The sequence below is a fragment of the Perna viridis genome, chromosome 4, assembly GCF_037379345.1.
Source record: "Perna viridis isolate PV_CMFRI_1.1 ecotype Kerala chromosome 4, ASM3737934v1, whole genome shotgun sequence".
Lineage (NCBI taxonomy): Eukaryota > Metazoa > Mollusca > Bivalvia > Mytilida > Mytilidae > Perna > Perna viridis.
In genome coordinates, this window is record NC_142448.1 from 1066839 (window position 1) to 1093342 (window position 26504).

Here is a 26504-nt window from a genome sequence, read left to right on the forward strand (position 1 = left end):
AGAATGACTTGTTTGTTGGATGTTCATGATCTAACACAACTATTTCTTTATTACAGGAAATACTCCTCTCCATTATGCTGCCTGTGGTGGGTATGAAGATGTTGTTCAAGTTCTTATTGAAGCTGGTGCCAATGTAGAACAGCACAATGAGAATGGCCATACTCCTTTAATGGAATCAGCAAGTGCAGGGCATGTTGGTGTTGCCAGAATTCTACTTAATGCTGGAGCAGGAATTAACACCCATTCAAATGAATTCAAGGAGAGCGCACTTACTCTTGCTTGTTACAAAGGTTATTATTTGTTTAATTTTTATATGTCATCATTGTCTGTGTTTTAGTTTATTGATCTTATGTATTATTTTGTAACAAAGTATAATATTACAAGTGGGATGTTGATATTGATTTTGGCGGGGGTGGAGGGGGGGGGTGGGGTATGTGGTATGTCTTAACCATTAAGGAATAAAGGAAAAAAATCAAGCAAAATTTTTAAATTTAACATATAAATTGAGTATAACTGTATTGATTGCTATGAATTTGTACTGTAAGGTCTCGTATCACACAAATATAGGCTTGGTTAATATGTGGGGTTATGACCTTTACTGTAGAGGATTAAGGGGCCAAAAGCAGACATTTCTGCTGTTTATGAGCAATAACTCAGTTAATGTGTATGAATGTTTGTAAGTCTTTTATTACACTGCTTTAATCAAACAGATGATGACCAATCTGAAAGCCTGAACCACAATAAATAAACAAATTACATTCTTTTGAATAAAAAATCTATCCTTGACTTGCGCAATACAACAAATTTAGATAAGTGTTTTCCTGGTTTCATAGTGAAACAATATGCATAAGAGTAAACACTCTTTGCCACGCTTTCAAAATTAATCATATTTTCCCGAAATTGGTATTTATTTTTAACTTTTTGATGTTTTTTTAATAATTTTTTTTACTTTGTGACTATTTGGACAACATATACTTAAAGTGGATCGTGTTAAGTAAGGTAAAAGAAAACCAAGGTTGCGGCAAAATATCAAACAAATGAATATCAACGGACAAAGATTAAGCAACAAAAGCAGACATTTCTGCTGTTTATGAGCAATAACTCAGTTAATGTGTATGAATGTTAATTAAGTAGTTCAAGAAGATTCCACATCACAAAAAGAAGTTTTTCATTGGTTTACGGGTTATGGCCCTAACCATTTTGGAATAGGGACTAATGGGGCAAAAGAATTGGCATTTTCGTAAAATTTTAGCTAATTATGTCTCCCCTACTTTAGTTGGGAGACATAATGTTTTTGACATGTCCATCTGTCTCTCTGTCCGTATGTCCTTCACAACGTTTGTCAGCGCAACTCCTCTGAAATTACTGAATCAATTTTTTATGTAACTGGGTATGTAGCAAGAACATCATATTTAGTTGTGCATATTTTTATCCCCTTTGTATATTTTTGTTGGGAGTAATGCCCCTTTGAACTTTGAAATTTGCCAAAAATCCTCATAAATTACCTAGTCAAGTTGTCAGTGCAACTCCTCTGAAACTATAGTATGTAGCAAAAACATCATATGTAATTGTGCATATTACCAGGGAATTTTGATCCTTTAATTATTCCCCATGACGTGTCGCAAAGGGGTGTGGAAATGCCAGGCTTCCGTTCATCTGTCCGTCTGTGTTTTCAGCACTTTTTTTCTTATGCTTTTACCAAATAAGTTAGTTTTTGGTATGTGGCCTTATTATGAAGAGTTACAGATCGAGTTGGACTTTGGTTATGGTTGATTAATTTTTACGGAAGTTATGGCCCTTGGACTAAGAAAATTTTAGTGAATTAACGTGTTTTCGCACTTTTTTTTGTAATGCTTTTACCTATTGGTTATGTCTTTTGTATGTAGTCTTACTATGAGAAGTTACAGATTAAGTTTGACCGGTTACGGTTGATTGATTTTTATGGAAGTGATGGCCTTCAGACTTCCAGAAAATTTGAGTGAAATTAAAGTTTTCCGCACTTTTTTCATGGGGGACATTGGAACGCTGTTCTTTTATTTTTGTAGGAGTTATGCCCTTTGAACTTTTAACTTCGCCAAATATCCTTATAAATTACCTTGTCAATGCAAATCCTCAGAAACAATTGAACCAAATTTAAGGAAACATGGTATGTAGCAAGAGCACCATATCTAGTTTTGCATTTGATCAGGAAATTTCTATCCCCTGATTTTTGTAGGGGTTATATCCCTTTGAACTAAGAAATTTGCTAAAAAATCCTCATAAATTACCTTGTCAGCATAACTCCATTTAAAAAAAAATTTCAGGTATTACAAAAGAATTGTAAAGAGGCCTTTGCAATATCCAAGAAGTATATTATGATATAACTTACTGATAGATATTCATACTTAAAATAATCTATAGTAAGGAAGCCATTTCTTTACCTGCATAGCTTTCATATCTGCTCAGAACAGTTTGTGGGACAGAGGGAGACATATGTATGTTTTGCAGACAAAAACAAACTTGAATCACATACTTCCTTTGTATGTATTTATGCCAGGATATGCAATAAATTCATTTTAAATGATTTTCTTTCTTTAGGACATCTTGAGATGGTTAAGTTTCTGTTAGAAGCTGGAGCTGACCAAGAACACAAGACAGATGAAATGCATACTGCTTTGATGGAGGCGTCAATGGATGGACATGTAGAAGTAGCCAGGTTGCTGCTTGACAGTGGTGCACAGGTAAATGTGAGCAAATTAGAGAAGTTTTATTTGAATGGTAGGAATTTCTCACCAATAAATGAAAGGAAAGCCTTCAGGCTTAAGGGATGACTATTGAACATATTTATATTTGCACCTCACCTAATGTATATTATTTTGAGGTTGTGTTTATAAATATTAAGTTGATTGAAAAATACATGTATTCTTCATATCATATGTTATTGTAGCTCCCATTACATGTGTTGCCAAGGTGACTAAAGGTTTGCACTCCATTATATTTGGATCAGATTCAATATATTTGTTTGAAAGGCTTCTTGAATATTTTTTTCGTGTTTGGGATAATAAATTTATACTGAATGCTATGAGCAACACAGTCATCAAATTTAAGTGGTAGCTGGATGCCCATTGCATGTAAAATGAAGTCTTGCTCTCTAAACATTATCAATGGACATCCCATGAAGAAAAAGTTGTTATTTCATTTTAATAGTCTCAATATTCCTGGAGATGCATGAAATTTATTTTACTTGTCATATCATAATTTCTTGCACAAAAAAAACCTAAAGAAATTTATGGTAATGTATACTGGTCCCATCAGTACTATGAAACTTTTAACCAGTCATTGCCACTAGCAATCAACTACTCTGACATTTTAGTTTAAGGGAAATCACAGAGTAGTTGAATTATACCAATCAAGTTCGATCATGGAAACATTTGAAACCAAGGTGGAAAATGATTTAAAAAAAATGGTCAAGTTCAAATGACTGTTTGCATTATAATGATTGAGGTTTGGCATTTCAGGGAATAAGCCCTTGAATAGAAATTGTCTTGTTTAAAAAAGTAAAAATACTGTTAATGCATATTTAAAATCCAATTTGTCGCATGAATTTTAGGTGAACATGCCAGCAGACAGCTTTGAGTCTCCACTCACCCTTGCTGCCTGTGGAGGCCATGTTGAGTTAGCCAGCTTGTTGATTGAACGTGGGGCTAATTTAGAGGAGGTTAATGATGAAGGTTACACACCATTAATGGAAGCTGCTAGAGAAGGACATGAAGAAATGGTAGCTCTTCTACTAGCCCATGGTAAATTTTCTGTTAATGCTTCTCTACTTAAAGATCAAGCCCATTTAAACTACATATATGTATATGAATTTTTATATTTTTTAAGGGTATAATGTTTTTGACTCGTCCATCAGTCCATCTTCAGTTTTTCATACTTTTTCTTAAACGCTTGGAGCAATTGACATGATTTTTGGTATACAAGTTTACCACGGTAAGTTACAGGTCAAGTTTGACTTTTGTTCTGCTCCAATGATTTTTACCGAAATTACGGACCTTGAACTTAGCAAAATTCACAGAAATAACTTTTTTTTTAAACACTTGCAGATACTGACATGATTTTTGGTATATAAGTTCTCCATGATAAGTAACAAGTCAAGTGTACGTTTTGTTCTGCTCTGATGATTTTACCGGAATTACTTGCCTTAAACTTAGCAAAATTCACAGAAAATTTTTTTTCCAGACTTTTTTTTTCTAAACGCTTGGAGATATTGACATAATTTTTGGTATATAACTTCACCATGATAAGTTACAGGTCAAGACTAACTTTCGTTCCGCTTTGATGATTTTTACCGAAATTACGGGCCTTGAACTTAGCAAAATTCACAGAAAAAAACGTTTTCTGTTTTTTTTTTTTTTCTAAACTCTTGCAGATATTGACATGATTTTTGGTATATAAGTTCACTATGATAAGTTACAGGTCCAGTTTAATTTTTGTTCTGCTCATGATTTTTCCCAAAATTACAGGCCTTGAACTTAGCAAAATTAACAGAAATAACAGTTTCACAAGTTTTTTTTCTAAATGTTTGCAGATATTGACATGATTTTTACTACATAAATTCACCATGATAAGTTACAAGACAAGTATGTAGTTGATTCTGCTTTGATGATTTTACCAAAAGTACCGAAATTAAAAGCCTTGAACTTTTCTTAATTCACAGAAATGACATGATTTTTGGTATATAAGTTCACCATAAGTTACAGGTCAAGTGTACATTTTGTTTTGCTACAGTGATATTTATTATGGATTAACTAAACTTGAAGAAATCACAGTCTGGAGATGAAACTACCATTTTGAATAACAGAATTTAGTTAGAAGATAAAGGTCTAAAGCCTGAAAAAAAACTTCCTCATTCCTCTTTTTTATCAGGTTCCTTTTACATGTATTTCTCTTATGAACAAAGTTACTTGAGTATCCAACATTGCGATGTGTGGGGTATGTGAGCGCATTCACTAAGGTTCTTAAATTTTTCCATCAGTCATGATTTGTTGTTTACTTGTCAATAAAAATTTTCTCTGATAATATGTTCAGTTTTAAGAGGTATTATTCCAAATTGTTTGATAATTAATAACAGGAGTTTTTGGCCTTGAAAAACTAAAAGTGATGATTTATTTTTTTCTATTACTTAGCTGCTTTTAATAGTAGATACAGAGTGTTCAAGCAAGCCTAAATACTTATTTTTATAGTTTAAGTTAGCAAAAAATACCTGGCCAATATGATTTTTGACAAATTATAAAAATGTCGATAAGTATGCAGACTTGAATTTATCTCTGTTTTGTCTCCATTCACTTTCATGTTTGCATGGTACTTAGTATATTAAGTTCGATATGGCCCATTGTTCTGAAGTTAAGGACGTATTTACCATAGGATGGCAATCTAAAACTTGCATAACTTTGCTTTACATTGGATGCAACTTGTTGGATGGAACGTTTCAATAACCAGTAATGTAATAATTGAGATCAATAGGTACATACTAACTAAAATTTGATTTGTATGCAGCTGTTATGATCTTGATTAAGAAAGTTAACATCTTCAGGAAGTTTTTAATTACATACACTTGTTGACATAAATGTAGTATTAGGATCTCCCATGAGCCTACCAATTGTTGTATGAACTTCAATATTTTCCTTTGCAGGTGCTGACATCAATGCCCAAACTGAAGAAACCCAGGAAACTGCATTAACATTGGCCTGCTGTGGCGGATTCCTAGATGTGGCAGACTTCCTGATCAAAGCTGGTGCAGACAATGAGCTTGGCTGTAGTACACCTCTGATGGAGGCTGCACAGGAGGGACACCTAGAACTTGTTAAATACCTGCTCAAAGCTGGTGAGAGCTGTATTTTATTTTAAAAAAAACCAAAAAAAAAACCATTTAACTTATGGAGAAAAAAAGAGATAATCAAGAAAATGGTGTGCCCATTTCAGTGATTGGGATTGGAATTAGGCCATTTTTAATTATCGTGGATTATCAGTGGGCTATTCTTTAACATTTCTGATTTTAATGGGCGGTCTCAGCAGGTATGTGATAAAAGGCACAGGGCTCACTCTATTCCCAGTCACTGCTATTTAGATGAAAAATAAACCAATTTTAAGACCGGAAATGTTAATAAGATTTTGGGTTTTCCAGAAATGTATAGCACTAATTTACCAGCTGAATAAGTTATAGATCATTACAGCACTGTTATTTACTTGGCAAATCATTGTAAAAACATGGTTGAAGGACAAATTTGATAACTCTTTGGTTCTTAAGCCCTCCGTCACATATTATAATATAATAATTCCTTGGTTCTCACGTCATCTGTCATATAATAAAGGCTGTCTTTTTACTTTTTTTACAAATGAATAAAGTAAAAACACAAAAATCATTAAACTGGCCTGAGAACAAAGATAAATTTGAAAGGCCAGATTGTGCATACCACAAACAAGAGAATTTAAGTATCGATTTTGTACTGCAGGTTCAAATGTGCATGCCCAGACTGGAACAGGAGATACAGCTTTAACCTACGCTTGTGAGAATGGACATACTGATGTTGCAGAAGTACTCTTAGCTCATGGAGCTGAACTTGTAAGTTTTAATTATTATTCCTTGGAAGTTCTATGATATAGGGATTACCATGGTATTCCATTAGAATAGTTTTAATTGCAACTTCTCCTAGACTGTTCTGTTGATTTTGCTGGAACTTTACATGAAAGTTGGACATTATAGGCAATATATTTTTTGTTAAATCATTACATTTGAATATACAGTCAAACCTCGGTAGCTTGAACTCCAAGGGACCATTGAAATGTGTTTGAGTTATCGGGAGTTCGAGAAATTGAATTTCGTTTATTTCCAGATTTCTTTCGTTGGCGGTCCAAGTTCGACTTTATTGTTAGAAATTGCTTACTTCATCCGAAGTTGTGTTAGTTTGTGGATCTTTTTCGTTCGCTTTCGGAAGATTATGTTGATTTACGGACATTAAAAAAACTGTATTTTCTTTTAAAAACGTCCAGAGTGCAGGTTCATTGGTCAATAATTTGTTTTCATCCGATTTTCTTTCATGGTTTCATCATACCGACTTCGGAACATTCTGGAACTTCAATCAGTTTTATCAAAACTACCTAATTAGTGATGACTTAAGTATTACCTGTAATTAACTAAAATGACACTGATTAATGAAAGGGTTTCAGTTTTTCACACCTTTTATTACCCAAGTTGACAAAATGGCTGATGAGTTCGAGTTAGTGAGGTTTATTCTCTGAGATTTATTACCGAACGGACCGACTAGTCAGTTCGAGTTTTCGAGAAATCCAAGGTTATTTATATTGATTATATAGGAGAAAATTTTGGTACTTTGAATTGTATTCAAGAAATCCTGGGTGTTCGAGCCATCCGAGTTTGAGGAAGTGAAGTTCAACTGTAATTGAACCTGATAAGCTACGTCACCTGAACTGTTTAGTGGATTTTGACTAAATATATATGAAAATTTAGATTCATATGTAGCTCTGCATGAAGCAAAATAGTATATGTCAGATTTGCTAATAGATACAAGTTTTACCAAAGGGTTTTACATTTTTTCGAGGGGGACAACAGATATTATTTTTTTTTAGTTTTGTTTACTAGTTTCACTAGTTACAGAAAAGAATAATGGCTTTGAAATATTTCTATGATAATTCAGTAAAACATTGTATGTTTGGTGTACTCTTTGAAGGTCTGCATAGGTTTTAGACCTTTGTGTTTACTTGGTAAAACACAATACAAAATGGGCAGGGTTTTAGCTAGGATTTTGAGGGCTTTAGTCACTTTTGCGTAGAGCACGAACGACATATTATGGGCAGCAGATTTTTGTAAATAGTCAGTAGTATCAAAAACTAAAGACATAAAACACTCTTAATATATTTATTTTAAGTTTACAGATACAGACATAACAATAAATACAATAAATGTTACAACAAAATAACTGTTATTTTCTATAAGAATAATAATAATAAAATAAAATAATTTCTATCAGAAAAATAGTAAAATAGAAAAATTTTTGACATCATTACAAAGCTTTGATGCATTCAGTCTCAAATAGCTACTATTTGACAAAAGCTACTATTATGGTATGACCTGACACTCAACTAATAAGAGAAAATCCTCCTGTCTTTTGCCCAACTTCACACCTCAAAAGCCCTCTTCAACCTAAAACTCCTCAAATCAGAAGGATGGAGACAGATCTTGCAAAAATGACGAGCGCTAGCTAAATCACTGAAAATGGGTTTAAATAATAAGGCACAAATATTGTTGGCTTTTGATGTTAGAATTAAGCTATTTTTTTATTAACAGGTCAAAATTGTTTTTTGGTTCCAGTTTGAAAGAATGATCGGGAATTGTGTATTACAGCAAGAACAGAGGATTGACAATACTGACAGATGAAATTTTAAACCATTTTTATTTTTACAGGAACATGAATCTGAGGGAGGAAGAACTCCTTTGATGAAAGCAGCAAGAGCAGGTTATCTTTGTACTGTCCAGTTTCTTATCAGTAAAGGTAAGTTTGACAAGTTCTTAATTAGTTACATACCATATCTTATGACCTATAAGTCAATGTGGAGTATAAGTTGAATTGCCCAATTTTTTTTTTACTAAAATCGACACACTCTGATATTGAAATCCAAATATCGTAACCATGTCAAGCATGGGCAACCAGGTGTGAAATTAGTCTGGATAACTGGTAACTAATAATTTAATCTGGTATTCTAAATTACAGTAAAAATTTGCTACCTTTAAATCTGGTTGCAATTAACCAATTAGATAACACTTAATTGAATATAATTTGTGCCACATGCGATTGTGTATGACAAACTGTAAATGGGTATGAATTTGCATATAAAAGGACTGATAACTCTGGAATGATTCGATTGAAGATTTTGTAAACCTATCTTCAAGAGTTTCGTTTATATATTTTAACAGTTTTAAAGAATTAGGGATGTTTTAATATAGCATCGTCGTATTCATTCATAAATGGATAGCAGCACTGATATCAATTGATCGCTGGTTTGCTTTGCATTGACGGCTTTTGTTGTTTTCAAGAGGTGATTGCAGTTTATCCCAGGGATTGACACTAACAGTCGCCCAGTCGCCTGTGGCGACTTAAATTTTTGCTGGGCGACGATAATAACCATTGTTTGTCGTCTGAGTGGCGACCGTAATTTTGGTACGTGGTCGGGTTTGTTTTCCGGTTTTTAGGCATACCGGAAATCGCAACTGGTTGATTTTTGCGTACAAATACAAATAATAAATACCAGTTAGTAAAGACCATGGTAAAATGTGGCAATACATTGAAGGGGTAAAGCCGATTGCGAAGGAACAAACTAAACGATCTCCTGCAAAAAATCTACATTTGAGTACAAATTTGTTGGTCCTGTAGTGCTGTCAGATGATGTTGTCACTGTAGAGACAGATGCAAATTCTGTTGATGAACTGGTAGAGTCTGAAAATGATCTTAGTGTAAATGGTGATTTTCATGCTATTGATAGTTTAGGTCCTAGTGCAGCAGAACCAACCTCTAACAATAATTATGATGCTGAAGATGATCTGATGTTTGGTGTGAACAATAAATATTATTCCAGCTCAGAAAGTGACTCTGGAAATGAATCGTTGGATTCTGATTTAGATGAGGACTTTGTTTTTGAAAGACTTTTTGACTTTGGAAGAGATTGATGATGTTTCACTGTTTTAATCTCTAATGAGTTTTAATTCATTATTGTTTAAGAATTAATAAAAAAAACTATTTCATGAAATGTTTATTTGTGAGTACTCACTACAGTACTAGATGAGAACCAATTAGGTAATAAACTGAAGACAGGGAAATAAATAGTTTATTCCATAATACTTTTAAAATCTCTTGAAAAGAAATGTATTTTCAAACAATTACACATTAAACTAATATTCTGAAAAATTTTCTGGGCTCCTAGATTTTTTAACTTAGGAGCCCGGGTGGCAACCAAGATAAAAAAGTTAGTGTCAATCCCTGTTATCCCATATTATTAATGAAAACAATCAATCAGATCACTTGTAGATTTTTCGTATATAAGTTAAAGTGGATGATAAGTCGAGGATGACATTTGCTGAAAAAAAAAAGTAATATCGACTTATAGTAAAAAAATACGGTACAAATTGTTACTATTGTTACTATTGCACCAAGAGGTAAAAAGTACTCTGCTGTTGTTAAATGTATTGTATCAATAACCTTATCAGGGGAAATTACTCAAAAGATCTTAATAAAACAGGTTAGCGTCAGTGTTGTAATTCTTGCCAAGATCAGTGATACACTTTAATGTGTGTAATCTCCTCGTAGAATTTATAAACACAGGTTAACCAAATTGTATGTTTTTCGCATAGAAAATGATACTTTACTTACTTTTTCCAGTGCATAATCTTGTATTTAACACTTTCCATTTCAGGAGCTGATGTGAACAGAGCTACTTCAACCAATGACCATACAGTCCTGTCTTTAGCCTGTGCTGGTGGACACTTAGCAGTTGTTGAGCTCCTGTTGGCTCATGGAGCTGACCCAATCCACAAACTTAAAGCAAGTTTTATTTAAGTAAAAGGAGTGGAAAGGCTAGGGGTCAATGGTTATGAAATTTTTTTGGAGAATGATATGAATTTTTTTTTTTTGGGGGGGGGGGAGGGTTCAATAATACCCTCCTTACCCACTTAAAATTGGTTTTCAGGTTTAGTGATAATTTCAGATGTTAACTCACAACTGGTAACACACTTTATTGGGTCTATCTCTAGAAAGAATTGTTTGGAACCTTTTACAAGGTCATGTTTATAGGTAATTTACTGGTCAGATTAATACTATAAACAGCTTTTATTTTAACTTCAGGATGGTTCAACAATGATCATTGAAGCTGCCAAAGGTGGACATACCCAGGTTGTGAAACTTTTACTGGAATATCCAAACAGAGTACTTATGAATGGCTCACCTGAATTAGAACAATTGCCTGAGCCACATGAGGTAATTTTGAATGTACCATATTAAATGCACTTAATGGTTCTTATTTTTTGCTGTTTCCCTATTAAATGCTAAAGATATTTTTTTATGATGTCTTGTGCTACAAAACTGAGATTAGATTATGTTTCTGACTTGTTCAGCCATCTGTCATCCCCTAGTCGTCTTGAAATATCTTTTTATTTCCCCTTGCACATTTTGAAAGCAGGAGATAATTAGTGTACAATGCTTTTAGTAATATTTGCTTGTGTTGCAGTTCTCTAGCTATTCTTTAAGAAATATCATTTTGACTATAACTACTTTTAAAACTAAGAAACTACAATGAACTATAGCAAATAGGATAAACTATTCTCTGTTACTAGTTATATTTTCAATTATTTTACACTGTGTTACACATATACTCCCCATGTCTTTGATATTTTACATGCATGTACGTGTCAAGAACTGCAATGCAATTTTTGTCATCTTAATATTTCTCCTATTTCTTCTACAGGCCAGGGTACCAGTACAAGGATTAGGGAATATTGTACCCCCTAGTGATCCAGATCCTACTTCTGCCAACTTTATCACCATACCGCCAGGTATTTTAGAGAGAATTTTAAAGCGCTAATATTGTTAATGACTTCTTGCACTTGTAATTTCAGTATATTTCGCATATGATTTGCATAATTATGTTACTATTCCACATTAAGCTGCTGATTGGTGCCATGTTTCACCTCATAGATTCATAGTTCTAACCTCATACAAGATAAAAATGTACCTCTCAAATATCATACACATGTTCTACGTGAGTTTTTTAGGGCCCCGCCACTAAGTAGTGGCTGCCCTATAGTAATCAGTCTGTCCGTCCGAAACAAAATCAGTTTTCAATATGCTTGCAGATATTGGGCTGATATTTTGTATGTGGGTCAAGTATGAATAGTTACAAATCAAGTGTGAGTTTTGTTCCTCTCCACCAATATTTTATCAAGTAATGGCCCTTGGACTTTGAAATTTCACTAAAATCGCCAATTTCCGCACTTTACCATATGCTTGCAGATATTGGGCTGATATTTTTTATGCGAGTCAATTATGATTAGTTACCAATCAAGTTTGAGTTTTGTTCTGCTCCACCGGTTTTTGACCAGGTTACGGCTCTTGGAATTCCAATATTTAACTAAAATCGAAGTTTTCCGCTTATTGTTCCCATACGCTTGCAGATAATGGACCAATGTTGTGGATATGTGTCAAGTATGATTAGTTACAACTCAAGTGTATGTTTCGTTCCGCTCCACTGATTTTGGACCAAGTTACGGCCCTTGGAATTCCAAAATTTCACTAAAATCTCAGTTTTCACACTTTTTTCCAAACGCATGCAGATATTAGACTTGTATTTGGTAAGCAAGTCAATCATGTGTCAATTATGATGAGTTACAAGTCATGTTTACGTTTCGTTTTGATCGACCAATTTTTTATCAAGTTCTCAATATTTCCCGTTAAGCAGTGGATATTTAAAAATATATTTTCAACCAGCGGGGCCCTAAGAGATGGCTGTCATTTCCATGATATTTAGTTGCTTGTATGAGAATGGAAAGTTTACATAAAAAGATAAAATGATCTGTTAGCATTGAACATTGCCCAGTTTCTGATTCAGACACAGGAGCTTGTTACAATTGACTATATAGGTCATATACATTATCAGGGCTCCTATATCTATATAAAGGAAGCCAAAATTAGTGGCATAGAATATTTGATGATTAGCAACTTTGAAGACTTCAGTCTTTGATTATAATCTGCCACATGTAATGTTTTACATGATACCCTTGGTTAAAATTGACAATGTATCCCTTTATTTAAATTGACTAGTGTGTGTCTTTCTTAATTCATCTGTTGGTCCTTGAATAAGTTATAAAAGTGAAAGACTGTCAAAGGTTCACATAGATGTTCACTGACAACGAAGTAGGATGTATACAATGTAGATAAAATCTACGGCCAAACAATAGCTACATTTGTGTTGGAAGTTGTGTCAACTCAGATTGCTTATTGAGATCATCTGATTGAAGGATTTTATTCAAATTTGTGCAGTTGTTTAATACATTTATACTTGTTTCAACTCGACTTTCTGCACAATGTCAGAAATACCAATTACCAAACAGCCCAACCATGTTGGTAATAATAGAAAGACAGAATAGAATTTAGATTATTTAAATATCACTTGAGATTCAAGTTTTAAAAACTGTACTTATTTAGGTATGTACAAGTTGGTCTGTGATAAATTAATTTTCATTTTCAGGTGTTGTGAATGTTAATGTGAATAAGAAAACCCAGGAGAAAGAATTTAACATCACTGCAAGAACCAATGAACAACAGATCCTGAAAAACATGCAGAATTCCATAAAAAGAAGTCATAATATGGTTAATAATGGTGGTGGAAAAGTTAGTAAACCAACAAGTAACACACCGACTACTCCAACCTCTGCTGTAGAATATACTGCCTCTAACCTAGAACAAGAAACATCTGAAAATGTCCAGTCTGACCAAACAGTTGATGTCAAGGCCACTGAAAGGTTAGAGGCGATTATTAATAATGTAATGGCCAATGAGCTGGACAATTCTGCATCTACCCGAGAAGAGCAGATCTTGAGGAAACAACAGATATTACATGAGTTGCAGAAAGTGGAGAAGGAGCTGCAGGAGAAGGCCCAGGCTCAATTGATTCTTAGTGCTCATCATCAGTTGGAACAACAGCAACAACAACAACAGTTACACCAAGTTCTTCAACAAGGTGCTAAGGCATTACAAAACAAACTGAGAAAACATGATGAATTAACTACACCTGATGATCTAACTATGGAGGAAATTGGTATTGAATCATCTGTTGATCCAGAACCATCTAATGATTTAGATAAACAAATCAGTAGTATATTAACAACTGATGGCTCAACTGCAGTTGGCCAAATTGTCTTTCCAAATATTCCCTATGAAGGTATTATACCTGTAACCTCTAGTCAACCAACTGAGGATCAACAAGGAGAAAACAAGGACATGTGGGCAAGGAACAACGGCAACACACCAAAACGTACTATCAAGAAAAATACGCTTGTGGCAAGGAATAATCAGACAGTCACATCAACAACGGCAACAGTCACTACATCTGCATCAGTAGTCAATGGTAATTTGACACCTGAACAAGAAAATGGTAAGTTGGGGTTTTCATGTAACTCCTCTAAAATGAAAAGAAAACCGTAAGAACCATTGTGGATTTGAAATTCAAAAAGTGAAGCTATTTTATTAGTATAGGTAAAATTTTAAAATCTTATTTGAGAACATTTTAAACACATTTATAATTGTGTACATATGGAATTTATATATACCCCAAATACTGACACCCCCCCCCCCCTTACAGCATGTTAGTTAACCCTTGATCTAGGAATGAAAGTGATGTTGGCAGGCACTTTAAATTGTGTTTTTAAATTTATCTTTAGTGTAGATTTATTGAAAGCCTAATAGATTTTAAGTTTACATAAGAAGCTTACCTACTAGTCTTTAAAGTTGCTTATATTTTATGATTTCAGCTTTAACTCATGGTGTTCCTCAGTTGGCCAATCCAGGGGCATTAACTCTCGCATATAAACAACAAATTCAAAACATCACTGTCCGTCAACAGCAGCAACAAATACAGGTTCAGCAACAACAAACACAGACCATGCAGTTTCCTCAACTCACCTTAACACCAGAGCAACAAGATCAGTTACTTCAAATGTTGTCACAACCAAACTTTCAACAACAACAGTTGGCTTCCCAGCACATCCCTGTTGCAGGACAACAGATTGTTCAGCAGCAAGCCATTGGACAACAGATTAGTCAGCTGCAGCCATACATCCAACAGCAATTACAACAACCACAGTCTTTGCCTCAGGCATTTATTCCTCAACCTTTACTTCAACCCCATCTGATTTCTCAACAGCAGTTGTCTCAACAACAACAACAACAGTTGCTACAACAGCAACAACAGGCGCAACTCCTTCAACAACAGCTTCAACAGCAGATAAAACAACCAACACCCCCTGTACCTCCTACTACCATGCCCAAAAACCAACGTCCAAAACGTCACCTGTACAACAACAACCAGACTGTTACTGGCATGCCAGCTCCAGAGACAATAACTCCACCACCTTCAACACCTTTGACACCAAACCCTTCTCCAGCATCTCCACAGAGCATTTCGCCACTCTGTGCTCCTGTTGACTTAGACTCCCAGACAGAGAGTAATCACGACACTGCATTGACTTTGGCATGTCATGGTGGTCATGCTGAGTTGGTCAGCTTGCTCCTTTCCAAGGGAGCTGATATTGAACATCGTGATAAGAAAGGTATGATAGTATTGAATGTAATCCTGCAATATGCTTAAAACAGGGGCAGTTCTGTGTATAAAATTATAACAGGTTCAACCGACTGTTTTTAAAAAATTATATTTAATAATGTAAGTTTTTAGGACTGGCAAACTTGATATTGATCACAGCCAATTAATTATTATGTCACAAAGACTTAAAAATTTTGGTTTAATTTAATGGCAAGAATTTTTAAATTAGGATTCATCTGTAAAACATTTCAAAATCCTTCTGTAAAGTACTATTGCATTTATGTATAGTGTTTTACTGTTAGTACGTGAGTAATTTGTTGTTCTGACTATTTATATGTAGGGTTTACACCATTGATACTAGCAGCAACAGCAGGCCATGTAGATGTAGTAGAAATCCTTCTAGATCATGGTGCTGACATGGAGGCCCAATCTGAGAGAACCAAAGATACACCTTTGTCATTGGCATGTTCTGGTGGCAGGTTCGAGGTACATTTATATCAATATATCTGGGACACTTGTAAGCTATATATTTATAAAATAGAAGTCCAACTTGAAACTAATGAAAAATTGTCTTCATCATGTACAGGGAGTAGCATTATGAAGAAGTGATAATTTAGAAAGACACATCAGTAACCAGTAAAATATTAGTTTCCTAGATGAACTGTTAAATCATCAATAATGTCTTTGATAGGTTGTTGAACTGCTGTTGAGTAGAGGTGCCAACAAAGAGCATAGAAATGTATCTGACTACACACCACTGAGTCTAGCTGCATCAGGAGGCTATGTCAACATCATCAAACTCCTCTTGTCTCATGGCGCTGAAATAAATTCTAGGTAATGATGAGTTTTAGAAACTACACAGAGGGGTTTAGAATAAATGTACTATATTGTACTTCAGACAATAGTAGTTAATTTTGTTCCCTTGTTTAGTTGTTGTGTTTTTATTATTGTAGTTTAACCTGCAAATAATAATAGGTCATAAAGTATCACATACATGTCCATCTAGCTAGTAACTTATTGTGTATAAACAGTTAGGAATGTGAGTAAAAGAAGACTTAAACTATTGTTAATATGTTTGTTGCAGAACTGGCAGTAAGTTGGGAATATCACCACTGATGTTAGCAGCAATGAATGGTCATACAGCAGCTGTCAAACTACTGCTAGATATGGGTAGTGATATAAATGCACAGGTAATTAGATCACCTATTTAGGTTTACACATTCCAGTAGATGTTCTAGTAATTAATTACTTCTCCGTCTAAGAATCAGGCTAAATTTGTATAAGGTGTGGCACGTGAAGGGAAAAAACACTGAGATTTTATTGCATTAACCAAGTATTTATACCCCATAACCTTCAGAAATAACCATCAAAGTGTTTGTGAAATTTGCCTTCTTATGATATTGATAGGTCGATTTTAGTTGAAATGAACTATGGAAAAAATGGCAGGAAAATTTTTCCCCACTTCTTCCTTATATAAGCAGTCAAAATATATCATAAAAAAAACCATAATTGAGAAATATGATGTGCCACCCATTGCCTGATTCTTACACAGAATGCTACTTAAATGTTTAAGTACATAGGATAGGTCCTTGAGAATTTAACAATGTATTTGAAATTGATTACATTAACTATGTGTTGATAACATTATTCTCTTTTTTTACTTTAAATTTTAATTGTGATTTTATTGTATATCCCAATGGTTATAATGTGTATATATTTGTTTGTGTATGTTGCATGTGCACAATTAGTTCTTAGTGAACTTCTATTTTAGATCGAGACCAATAGAAATACAGCTTTGACATTAGCGTGCTTCCAAGGGCGACATGAAGTTGTTAGTCTTTTAGTAGATCGTAAAGCTAACATTGAGCACAGAGCTAAGGTAAGGCTGCCTTTTGAACGCAAGGGAGAAAATTCAGCACGTCATTAACATGCATCTAACTTCATGAAATAGATTGCAAGCAAGTCCTAAAGTGTTGCTCATCTGACTCATTCTAAAAGTGTTGTTCATCTGACAAGTATTATCATTCTACATTTTGTTTAAACCTACTGATTAATATTAACTTGATTCACGATAATTTTTACATAATGAGATAGTATATTATAAGAAAGTAATGTTTGTTTCAGACTGGCCTAACACCTTTAATGGAGGCTGCATCAGGAGGATATGTAGAAGTAGGAAGAGTTCTCCTCGACAAAGGAGCTGATGTCAATGCTCCACCTGTACCTTCCTCTAGAGACACTGCCTTAACCATTGCAGCAGATAAAGGACATTATAGATTTGTTGAATTATTGTTGTCCAGGTATAATAAACTTGAATTGAAACAGCTTCTTGCATGTGCATGTATGTACAAATATATGTATTGGGTTAGGGAGTAGGGGCTATATTGCAATTACCTCATCTGTCTGTCTTATACAATTTCCAGTAACAAATTTCTCAGCATCTCATGGAGGGAATGCTTCAGTATTTGGAATATTACTTTAATGCTGTCTCCCTTTTCTGCTTCCTGTTAACTGTTCGTCTTAATTTGACAGAAATGGTTTATTGGGGGTATTCTTAGCACTGCAACATAGTGTGCAACATCTTGTTTGGTATTAGGCATTTAATTTAGGAATATGTTTTCATAGTTATGATCATCTACTTAAAAAAATTGACTTGTTACACTTTTTTACTGCAATAATATTTAAGTAAAGTAAGAGCTATTCAAATTTAAAAGGCAGTGTCCAAGAGGTCACACAGGTGTTCTGGGGTTGTTAAGTAGGACACATTGGTTTAATGTAGGGCAGATTTCTACCTAAAGAGCTATTTGAATTACTCACTAGCCACCTATATTCGCATCGAAATTGTAACTGGTCATTTTCAATTAGCTGTTATCAGTTTAGCTATGTTTGAGTTATTGCCCATTTACCACTCCCCCTTTAGGGTATTCTGCATAGATGTGATTTGGGGATTTTTTATCTGTTGAAATTTCAACAGTGCCACTGTTACTAAAAATCAAACAAAGGGGTCAGTCAGAAGGTTTTCTCATACATCTCCAAAACCATTAGGTTCAGCCAAATTCTTTAAATTACTGAAATGGTCCTTATTATTAGGCCCACTATAGTTTGTATTGGATCAGAGTAGTTAGTCAATTCCTTGTTGGACAGCTCCTTGTTAGAGTTATTCCCCTTGAAAGGATTAATGACCTTTTTTTTGCAATTTTCAGCCAGTATCTTGAAAACTATGATAGATAGAAAGACACTTTCAATGAAACAATCTGTGTAATAAGACCTACCAAAGTCTTCTATGAGTCAAAATTGTTGGACAACTTGTCAAGTGTTATTGCCCCTGGGATTTTGAAAAAAATTTTTTCTTTCGGAATTCCATGTGCAAATCCTAGCCTTAATAGCCTAGCCTTGTATGAGTTTGTTGCATCAAAAAATAATATTATGTGCATACTTGCCTCAAGTGAACATAGTTCAACTTGCGGCAGTCATACCATGCTGCACTCTGCAAAGCTTTTTATTTATTATCAATTGAATTTTAAGATTTTTCATTACTGTGTTGATTATGAATAATAGGCATTCTTAAATTTTGTTTTTTTAGAAGTGCTCAAGTTGATGTGAAAAACAAGAAGGGAAACTCTCCCCTTTGGCTGGCATGTAATGGTAAGTCATTCATGATTAATAAAAGAAAATGAAGAAGTAATTTGTTTTGTGGTGTAAACTAAGCTCAAAATATTTCCAATTTTCAGTTCTCAGCTTTCTATTGTGAACAGTAGTAGGAATACAAAATGAAGGTTTTTGTGGCCCCTCATCTAAGATGAAAATGGCATATAGTTTTCACATCGTCAGTATGTCTGTCCGTTAACAATATCTGATATTGAATGTTGTGTGTATGACTTCAGTAGATTATTACTCCTATGTCTTTGGTCATTGTTTGTCTATATTTCAGGTGGTCATTTAGATGTTGTTCAGCTGCTTGTTTCTGCACATGCAGATATAGATAGCCAAGACAATAGAAAAGTCTCGTGTCTGATGGCTGCCTTCAGAAAGGGTCATGTTAAGGTTGTTAAATGGATGGTCAAGCATGTTAACCAGTTTCCATCTGACCAAGAATTGTCTAGATATATATCTACTGTTCAAGATAAAGTAAGTAAATATTAGTTAGTCAGTATTCAGGATATCCATTACTTTAACCATATAATTCCATGTCTTGGTACTTTAGGTCAGATGCGTGCTCACATTTTGTACTGAAAAAGTACAAAAAGAATTTGTACTGAAAAAGTGTAAAAAGAAAGACTAAATGTATTTTACCAGTGCTTGCTTCTGATATTCTGTCAGTGTCATACTTTAATTAAAGTGTATCAGTACCCATGACAGAGGTACATTGTGGCCTATTATAAATGTACTGGTTTTGGAAAGATGAAAAAAAAATCCCCATTTCTAATTGTAATTCTATTGAAATGTCTTTAGGGTTTGAAGCTATTTTGTTGATTTTGACAAGGAAATATTTGTTTCAGGAGTTGGCCAAGAAATGCCAGCAGTCCATGGAAATAATTGTTAGTGCTAAAGATCGCCAAGCGGCTGAGGCTAACAAGATAGCCTCTATTCTTTTGGAAGAATTGGACAAGGAAAGAGAAACACAGGAGAAGAAGAAAGCTGTAGCTGCCAAAAGACGTGAGAAGAAGAAGCAGAAAAAAAAGGAGAAGCAAGAGAAAGAAAAGGAAACTACGTAAGTTATTGGTATTACTTGGGTATTCTATTCTTTACAGAATGGACTGAAATTGAAATGATCATTCAATTTAAAGCTTAGAATTTTAAGATGTTGATTGATACAGATTCATGTTAGAAAGGTAACTTAAAGTGACAGATTATTTATCTCAGAAAATTAAAATTATCATAGATCTGTTAAAAAATTTGTTATTCCATTATAACATGTATTAAACAATTAAATTGATAATATCTTTTTACTCTATTACTAGTAAAAACTCCACTCCTGAACCTGAAAACGAGAAGAAAGAAGAAGTAGAAGTGATAGAAGACTATGAAGAACCTGTGCCTATAGAACCTCCATCTGCCACTGTGACATCTACTATTGGTATTGCTTTACCCACTGGCAATGAACCAAAATATTCTAAAGCTGGTCGTAACAAGAACAATAGGGCAGAGACCACTGTGACAGCAGCTGAGTCTAAGAAGAATAAGAAAAATAAGAAAGAGAAGCCTCTGGATATGGATGATCTACCAGCATCTATCTGTGGTACAATGACAACAACAATATCAACTAAACCTATTACTTCTGTTCCTGACAACAATAATAAAGTCAAGAGGAGGAAGGATGTCAATGCTAAATCTGCTACTTCAGGTAGATACTATTTTTGTTACTGTCTAGTTTATTGCAGTTTATGTAACTCGTGTTGCAAATAAAGCTTGTAGATAATTGATATTAAATTATAAATTTATATTGCTCTTTTTTATGAAAGTTCAAATTGAGTATCTGTAATTTTTTTATCCATTTATCTTTGTTCAAATATAGGCATTGGAGATTTAGATGACTTCGGAACACTACCAGAAAAGCTGAAGATCACTGATAGAGAAGTAGAGAAACTAAGAAAAAGTGTGGAAAAGACCAAAATATCGAAAGTGTATGTATTTAAACTTTTTGCAAAATTACATAAGTACACAATTATGGTATCTATCATTTGGACCCATCTAGTTTGATACCAGTTGTCAAATTCCTTCACTGTTTGATATAATTTATGGGTGTTAGAGGTAGATTTGCATTCTTTACTGCCATTTTGAAATGATAAATTTAATCTATGGAACTATATTTTCTTTAGAACTCTATCATGACAAACGTTGTGGAAACATCTTTACAGGTTGCCTTCAATAATTGGAGTCAAACTAGGGTTATTAGATTGTTTAGTTGGAATGGTTTCTTTACAGTTTAAAATTGATTGTAGGGAGAATAAGCATGAGAATCTAGGGAAGATGAACTTAGAGGTAATGCATCAACATAAGACATCTCCAAATCTGTCTAGTCCTAAAAAGGGTCAAAAGAAAGAAGATGGATGGAAAGAAGTGATGAGAAAGTAAGATAAAAACTTTAATACAATCTGTAATCTGTTAACAGTAGGGATGATTATCTTAAGTGTTTGGCAAATTTTCATTTTTGTAATCTGGATCTGTAACAATTCTATTTTTCATAATTTATTTACTTTCAATTTTGCCAATTTGCGCTTACCATATCATGTTAAAATATCATCTTCTTGCTTTGCATTAAAAATTAAAGTTTGTTTAAAACATGTTTGGCTCAGTAAAAAGTTATTACAGATATCGTTGTTAGCCTGTGGAATTTTGCTTTTGAGTTAATTTTACTTTGTTTTACTTATATAAAACCCAGCATTACATTATTAATAAGTTATAATAGGCAATGTTTTACTTCAAGGTCTAAGAGAGTGCAGGTCTCCTCATCAGCAATAAGTCGAGTGATTGGGCGAAGTGGATGTAATATCAATGCCATCCGAGAAGCTTCTGGAGCTCATATAGAAGTAGAGAAACAGAAAGGCAATGGTGGAGAGAGAGTCATCACCATTAAGTAAGATCATTGTCATATTTGTTTTATTAAGTTAGCATTAGGTTACATGTATGATCCATCAAATCTATGGCAGATCAGTGTTATTGAAACATTTACTTCATGTCATATGGCGGGATTTATTTTTGGAAAATTGAAATTTTCATCAAGGTTTTCTCGGCAAATACTTGTCACAGCTGCTTGAAATTAACACATTCTTCCTTTAGGTATGCAAGATGGTGGGATCCATTTTCTGAAAAATTTGATAAAAGCTTCCTGTTTACCAAGGACTTCGTTGATTTTTTGGTTTTATATATACTTGTAAGTTGAAATTTTGGTCAGATTTTTCTCAGCAACTACATGTACTCATCACAACAGTTTGAAATTTTAACACATTCTTCCTGTAGGTATGCCATATGGTGGGATACTTTTTGGGTGAAAATTCAACTACATCTTGTTTACTGAGGACAATTTTAATTTCTTTTTATCATGACTGAAAGCAGGATATCACTAGTGAGCCGTTGCTGACAGATTTCTTTTTCATACTTATTTATGTACTTCTATTTCTTCTTCATTGTAGGGGTCCTCCAGAAGCAACCAAACAAGCCCATGCATTGATTATGGCACTGGTCTCTGACCCTGATAAGGAGTTGACTGAGTTGATACCTAAAATCACCAATAAACAACCTCCTCTGAAGGATTCTATGTACTTCACCATTGATACTTCAGTTCCTACTACTTCCACTGTCAGTTCTATTGTTTCTTCATCAGTGGTAACTACAAGTTCAAGGTCATCAGGAAGGTCAGGGTCTAGGTCCCAGTCCAATAGCAATGTTCGTTTGGCCACATTGCCTGCAAGTATTGGTGTTTGGGGTGGACCACCCACTACAACAACTATAACATCTCCACGTAGAAACCAACAGAAAATAACTTCAGTTTCCACAGGAATAAACCCAGAGAAAAATGTTACTAGACAACTGTTTCCTTTGGAAAATAAAAAACCATTATTTTCAAATCCTCCTTTAACTAGTGCTGTTAACAGCATGACGTATACTTTTGCATCTTCGTCTACCAAGGTTACAACAAGTCCTTCACCAGTTTTTTCCATGAGCAAGTTAGAGATGCCAAGGTCACCAGGTCCAGGAATGGTCAAAGTTTTACAGAGACCATCCAATCAAAAGAATGAACCTTTGCCGATTGTAAGCAACCAGCAACAGTCTCTTCCTAATGGTCCAGTGCAATCATCAAATGCTCCTCCTGGAACATTTTCTCCATTTAATAATGCATTTAGCAATGTTGCTGACCAATTTTTAAGAAGAGATGAGTCTGCAGAGAGAATGAATTTTGCTAGTGTTGCAGCAGCAGGAATAGTTGGTTCAGTGGCCAACAGTCCAATGTCTGAGAGCCCTGGTATTCCAGGACAGATGGGGAAGTCCGACACTGCCCTCCAAGCCAAAGCTCCAGGGTATAGACCAACAAATGTACGGCCCATGACTCCTCAGGATATTGAAGCCCAGAGGATGTTTGGATTTGGTGGGATGCAGCCTATGAAAATAGGTGTAGGAGATGAGCTATCAAGAACACCAGGATTTCGCATGCCAAATCAGTCTCCTGTGATATCACCCAGGAATCAAGGAGAGATATCTCCTCCTAGTCAGTCTATTAACCCAGTACAAAATCAGCCTAGGAAAGATGAATACACCACTCCAAATCAGCCTCTTACACTGCCTAAGATAGAGAGTACCTTGAATCCAAATGCCCCAGATTTTACATCTCGACAACCAGGGCAGATTCCAGGACAGAATATACCACCTGCTATGTATCTACAGTCACTCTACCTGGCTCAATTGTTTAACCAACCTGGTAGGTTTAGTATTCATGTCAATAATGAACCAGTAATAACACAGGTGTTTACATTTATGGCTTCTCTGTAAGTTGCAAGGATTTAGAATATTATACTCTATTAACAAAATATGAAAGATCTGTATAAATAAGCAAGATCATTGTATTGCTAGTAATAAAACAAGTGCATTTTATGACAATGAAATGACCATTTTAAGTATGATATTCACACTGTATGAAAAAGATGTTTCCTAAAGAAGTCATAAATGCCTTATTAAACATTTTGCAAATCACATTTTACCACTTGTCTATTGGCTTTTATGTATTGCAGGTGGAATGAGTGCTACACCTGGTATGGTTCCACAGGGCATGATATCCCAACAAGAATTTGCTAGTCTGATTAGCCAGTTTGTTGCTAGTAGTCAGGCTCAGGGACCACCCCCACAGGCTCCTCCTTCTAGTGGATCAGGGGCATTTGTACCAGGCCCCCAAAATATACCACCCAGACCATTTTCACCAATGCAGTCCGGTAGACCAAATAGTGCTCCTGTTATGGGGGTTATACCAAAAGGTAAGGCAAGCTTATATTCTTAGATGGAAGCAAGGGGAAGTATCATAAAGCCACAATTTAAAATGGATTTAAATAATGATCATTATTTAAGCTTTAATTTAATTTAAGTTTGCATTTTTTAAATCTTAATTTTACAATATTGAGTGGAGAAATAATTTAAACCACTCGTTACTGACAAAGAAAATGTATTTATCCGTGACAAAGTTTGTTTTGAAATGATTCCAATTTAGTTGTAGATGGAAGCTCTCCTGGACCAGTGCCACCTCCCAGCTCAGTTTCTCCATTACCTGCCACACCTCCTCCTATGATGGAGCCTGTCAAAGGTGAAGATCGAAAGCATTTACGGCCAATTGGCGGTGAGAGAGCTCAGCGTAGAGCACCAACTGGTCCTGGTCCTGTTAATAGCATGGCTAATAATTTCACTACTGACTATAAAACAGCTGTATGGAACTTAGCCTCAGGTAAGTTGATTGTTAAACTTAATTGAATGCTATGATCACAATACACTAAGGACATTTTATTTGGTAGGCTATTCAGGATGTACTCTTATACCTTGAACATTGATCAAAATTGGATTAGTAGTAGAAGTTGGTTTGATCAGGATGTCCATCCTTCTATCTGTTCATTTATCAGCCTTCCATTTGTCAAAATTTTATCATATTTATCTCTTTTTTTTTTTATGTTAAAGCGTTCATACTTCAACTTATGATTGAAATGTATTTTATTTGGAAAGCATTCTAATGTTTTCAGAGTTGAGTATGCAGTGGACTCCTGTAAACTCTGATGTAATGACATCAGTGGCTAACCCTCCCACAACTTCTTCTGTGATAAATCATGGTTCATCATCCCCCCAACTAGAAGATGGACCACCGACTTCTTTACAGAATAGTGCTGAATTCATGAATGGTCCTATTGATAAATCTTTTCAGGTAGGTGGAAAATTTAAATTTTGATATGCTTTTTCTGTGTGTAATATCAATCAAAAACCACAACTTGAAAGAGTTAGTGCATTTTAGTTTATTTGCTTCAGGTGGTTTAAAGTCAAACACTTTTTTGTGCCACCCAGTGTGGAAATTTCATTTAAAAAAAAAAATACCAGAACAATGTAAGGTAGGAATTTTTCCTTCTTGGGTGTAAGTAAGCAACAAAAAAAATGAAGTTAGTATAGAAATGTTTTTTTTTAGTACATTGTTGCTAATAACTAGAAACAAATTGTTATGACATAATTATTTTTCCCATGAACTATTCAACTCTCTTCATTGTTACTAGTCTGTATTATCTTTTATTTCAGAGTGGTGTTGATATGCAGTTATTGAAATGTGCTGGAAACCCAATGCCTCAATCTTTTAACCCGGGTCCTCTTGGTGATCATATGCCTAATATGTGGAATGCCCCAGTAAAGGGCCAAATGTCTGAACCCTCTGATAAAGGGGTAAGACATCATCCAAATGTATCGGCTTAACATTGTAGGGTAATACTTCAAAACTATAGAATGTTACTCTTAATGTTTCTTTGTGAGAACTGTTTTATATTACATAAAATTCATGCATTCATTTTGTTTCCTTTGGTTGATAAACTGTTGCATGATTAGATGGTTAGCAGTTGTATATTTTGGTCATTTTTATTACTGTTTGAATGTAGTTTCTTCCAGCTTGTACTGCAAGTCACAGTAATTGTTTATTCAATTCATAAAATGCTGATATATTATCAAATAAGACCAAAAAATGAATTGCATGTTTCTCTAGTTCTATAGATTCAATGTTGTCAGCTTCAAATTATTATTGTGAGAAGGCATACTTTATTAAAAACTTCAAACTTTGGAGGGGGGAGTAAATGTGGTACACAAGTTGGTACACGTAATTGGAAACACAAAAACTTTTCTGGCTACTTGACCCTGTATAAATTTTCTGTTTATATTTACTATTTTTGTTTATATCATATTATTCCTGTTGTATAAACACATTTGTTTTTTTTATTTAGATGTGGAATTCCTGGAGCTCTCAGACAAGTTTATGACTGTTGTTGCTGATTTGTAGAAAGCTGGAAGTCTTTATGTGTTTATTGGACGATTATAAGCTTGGCGTCTTTTTTTTTCTTGTTAATTGTCAGACATAGCATTGCCCTTTCTCATTATAGATAAAAATTCAGCAAGGCCATTGACCTTGTTGTAAAATTAAA

At 34.4% G+C, this 26504-nt stretch overlaps 1 protein-coding gene across 5 annotated transcripts in view; it reads left to right on the plus strand.

Annotated features, from left to right (window-relative positions):
* The window catches only part of LOC148618371 (ankyrin repeat domain-containing protein 17-like), a 33288-nt gene extending 6784 nt beyond the window's left edge, over positions 1-26504 (plus strand). For 2 of the 5 annotated variants that reach the window (XM_088577222.1, XM_088577220.1), the window contains exons 6-34: positions 57-290; positions 2578-2720; positions 3590-3779; positions 5672-5863; positions 6492-6601; positions 8462-8549; positions 10465-10592; positions 10893-11024; positions 11512-11599; positions 13291-14196; positions 14573-15370; positions 15701-15846; positions 16052-16194; positions 16445-16550; positions 17132-17239; positions 17485-17660; positions 18944-19005; positions 19292-19488; positions 19860-20071; positions 20322-20704; positions 20876-20984; positions 21303-21431; positions 21770-21937; positions 22494-23776; positions 24087-24326; positions 24557-24787; positions 25077-25255; positions 25618-25758; positions 26307-26504. In XM_088577222.1, the coding sequence (XP_088433348.1) occupies positions 57-290; positions 2578-2720; positions 3590-3779; positions 5672-5863; positions 6492-6601; positions 8462-8549; positions 10465-10592; positions 10893-11024; positions 11512-11599; positions 13291-14196; positions 14573-15370; positions 15701-15846; positions 16052-16194; positions 16445-16550; positions 17132-17239; positions 17485-17660; positions 18944-19005; positions 19292-19488; positions 19860-20071; positions 20322-20704; positions 20876-20984; positions 21303-21431; positions 21770-21937; positions 22494-23776; positions 24087-24326; positions 24557-24787; positions 25077-25255; positions 25618-25758; positions 26307-26342 (7058 nt within the window). In that variant the 3' untranslated portion in view covers positions 26343-26504. Of the gene's footprint in view, positions 1-56; positions 291-2577; positions 2721-3589; positions 3780-5671; positions 5864-6491; positions 6602-8461; positions 8550-10464; positions 10593-10892; positions 11025-11511; positions 11600-13290; positions 14197-14572; positions 15371-15700; positions 15847-16051; positions 16195-16444; positions 16551-17131; positions 17240-17484; positions 17661-18943; positions 19006-19291; positions 19489-19859; positions 20072-20321; positions 20705-20875; positions 20985-21302; positions 21432-21769; positions 21938-22493; positions 23777-24086; positions 24327-24556; positions 24788-25076; positions 25256-25617; positions 25798-26306 lie in introns of all 5 variants that reach the window. The other 3 variants (XM_088577221.1, XM_088577224.1, XM_088577223.1) reach the window with 3 other exon arrangements.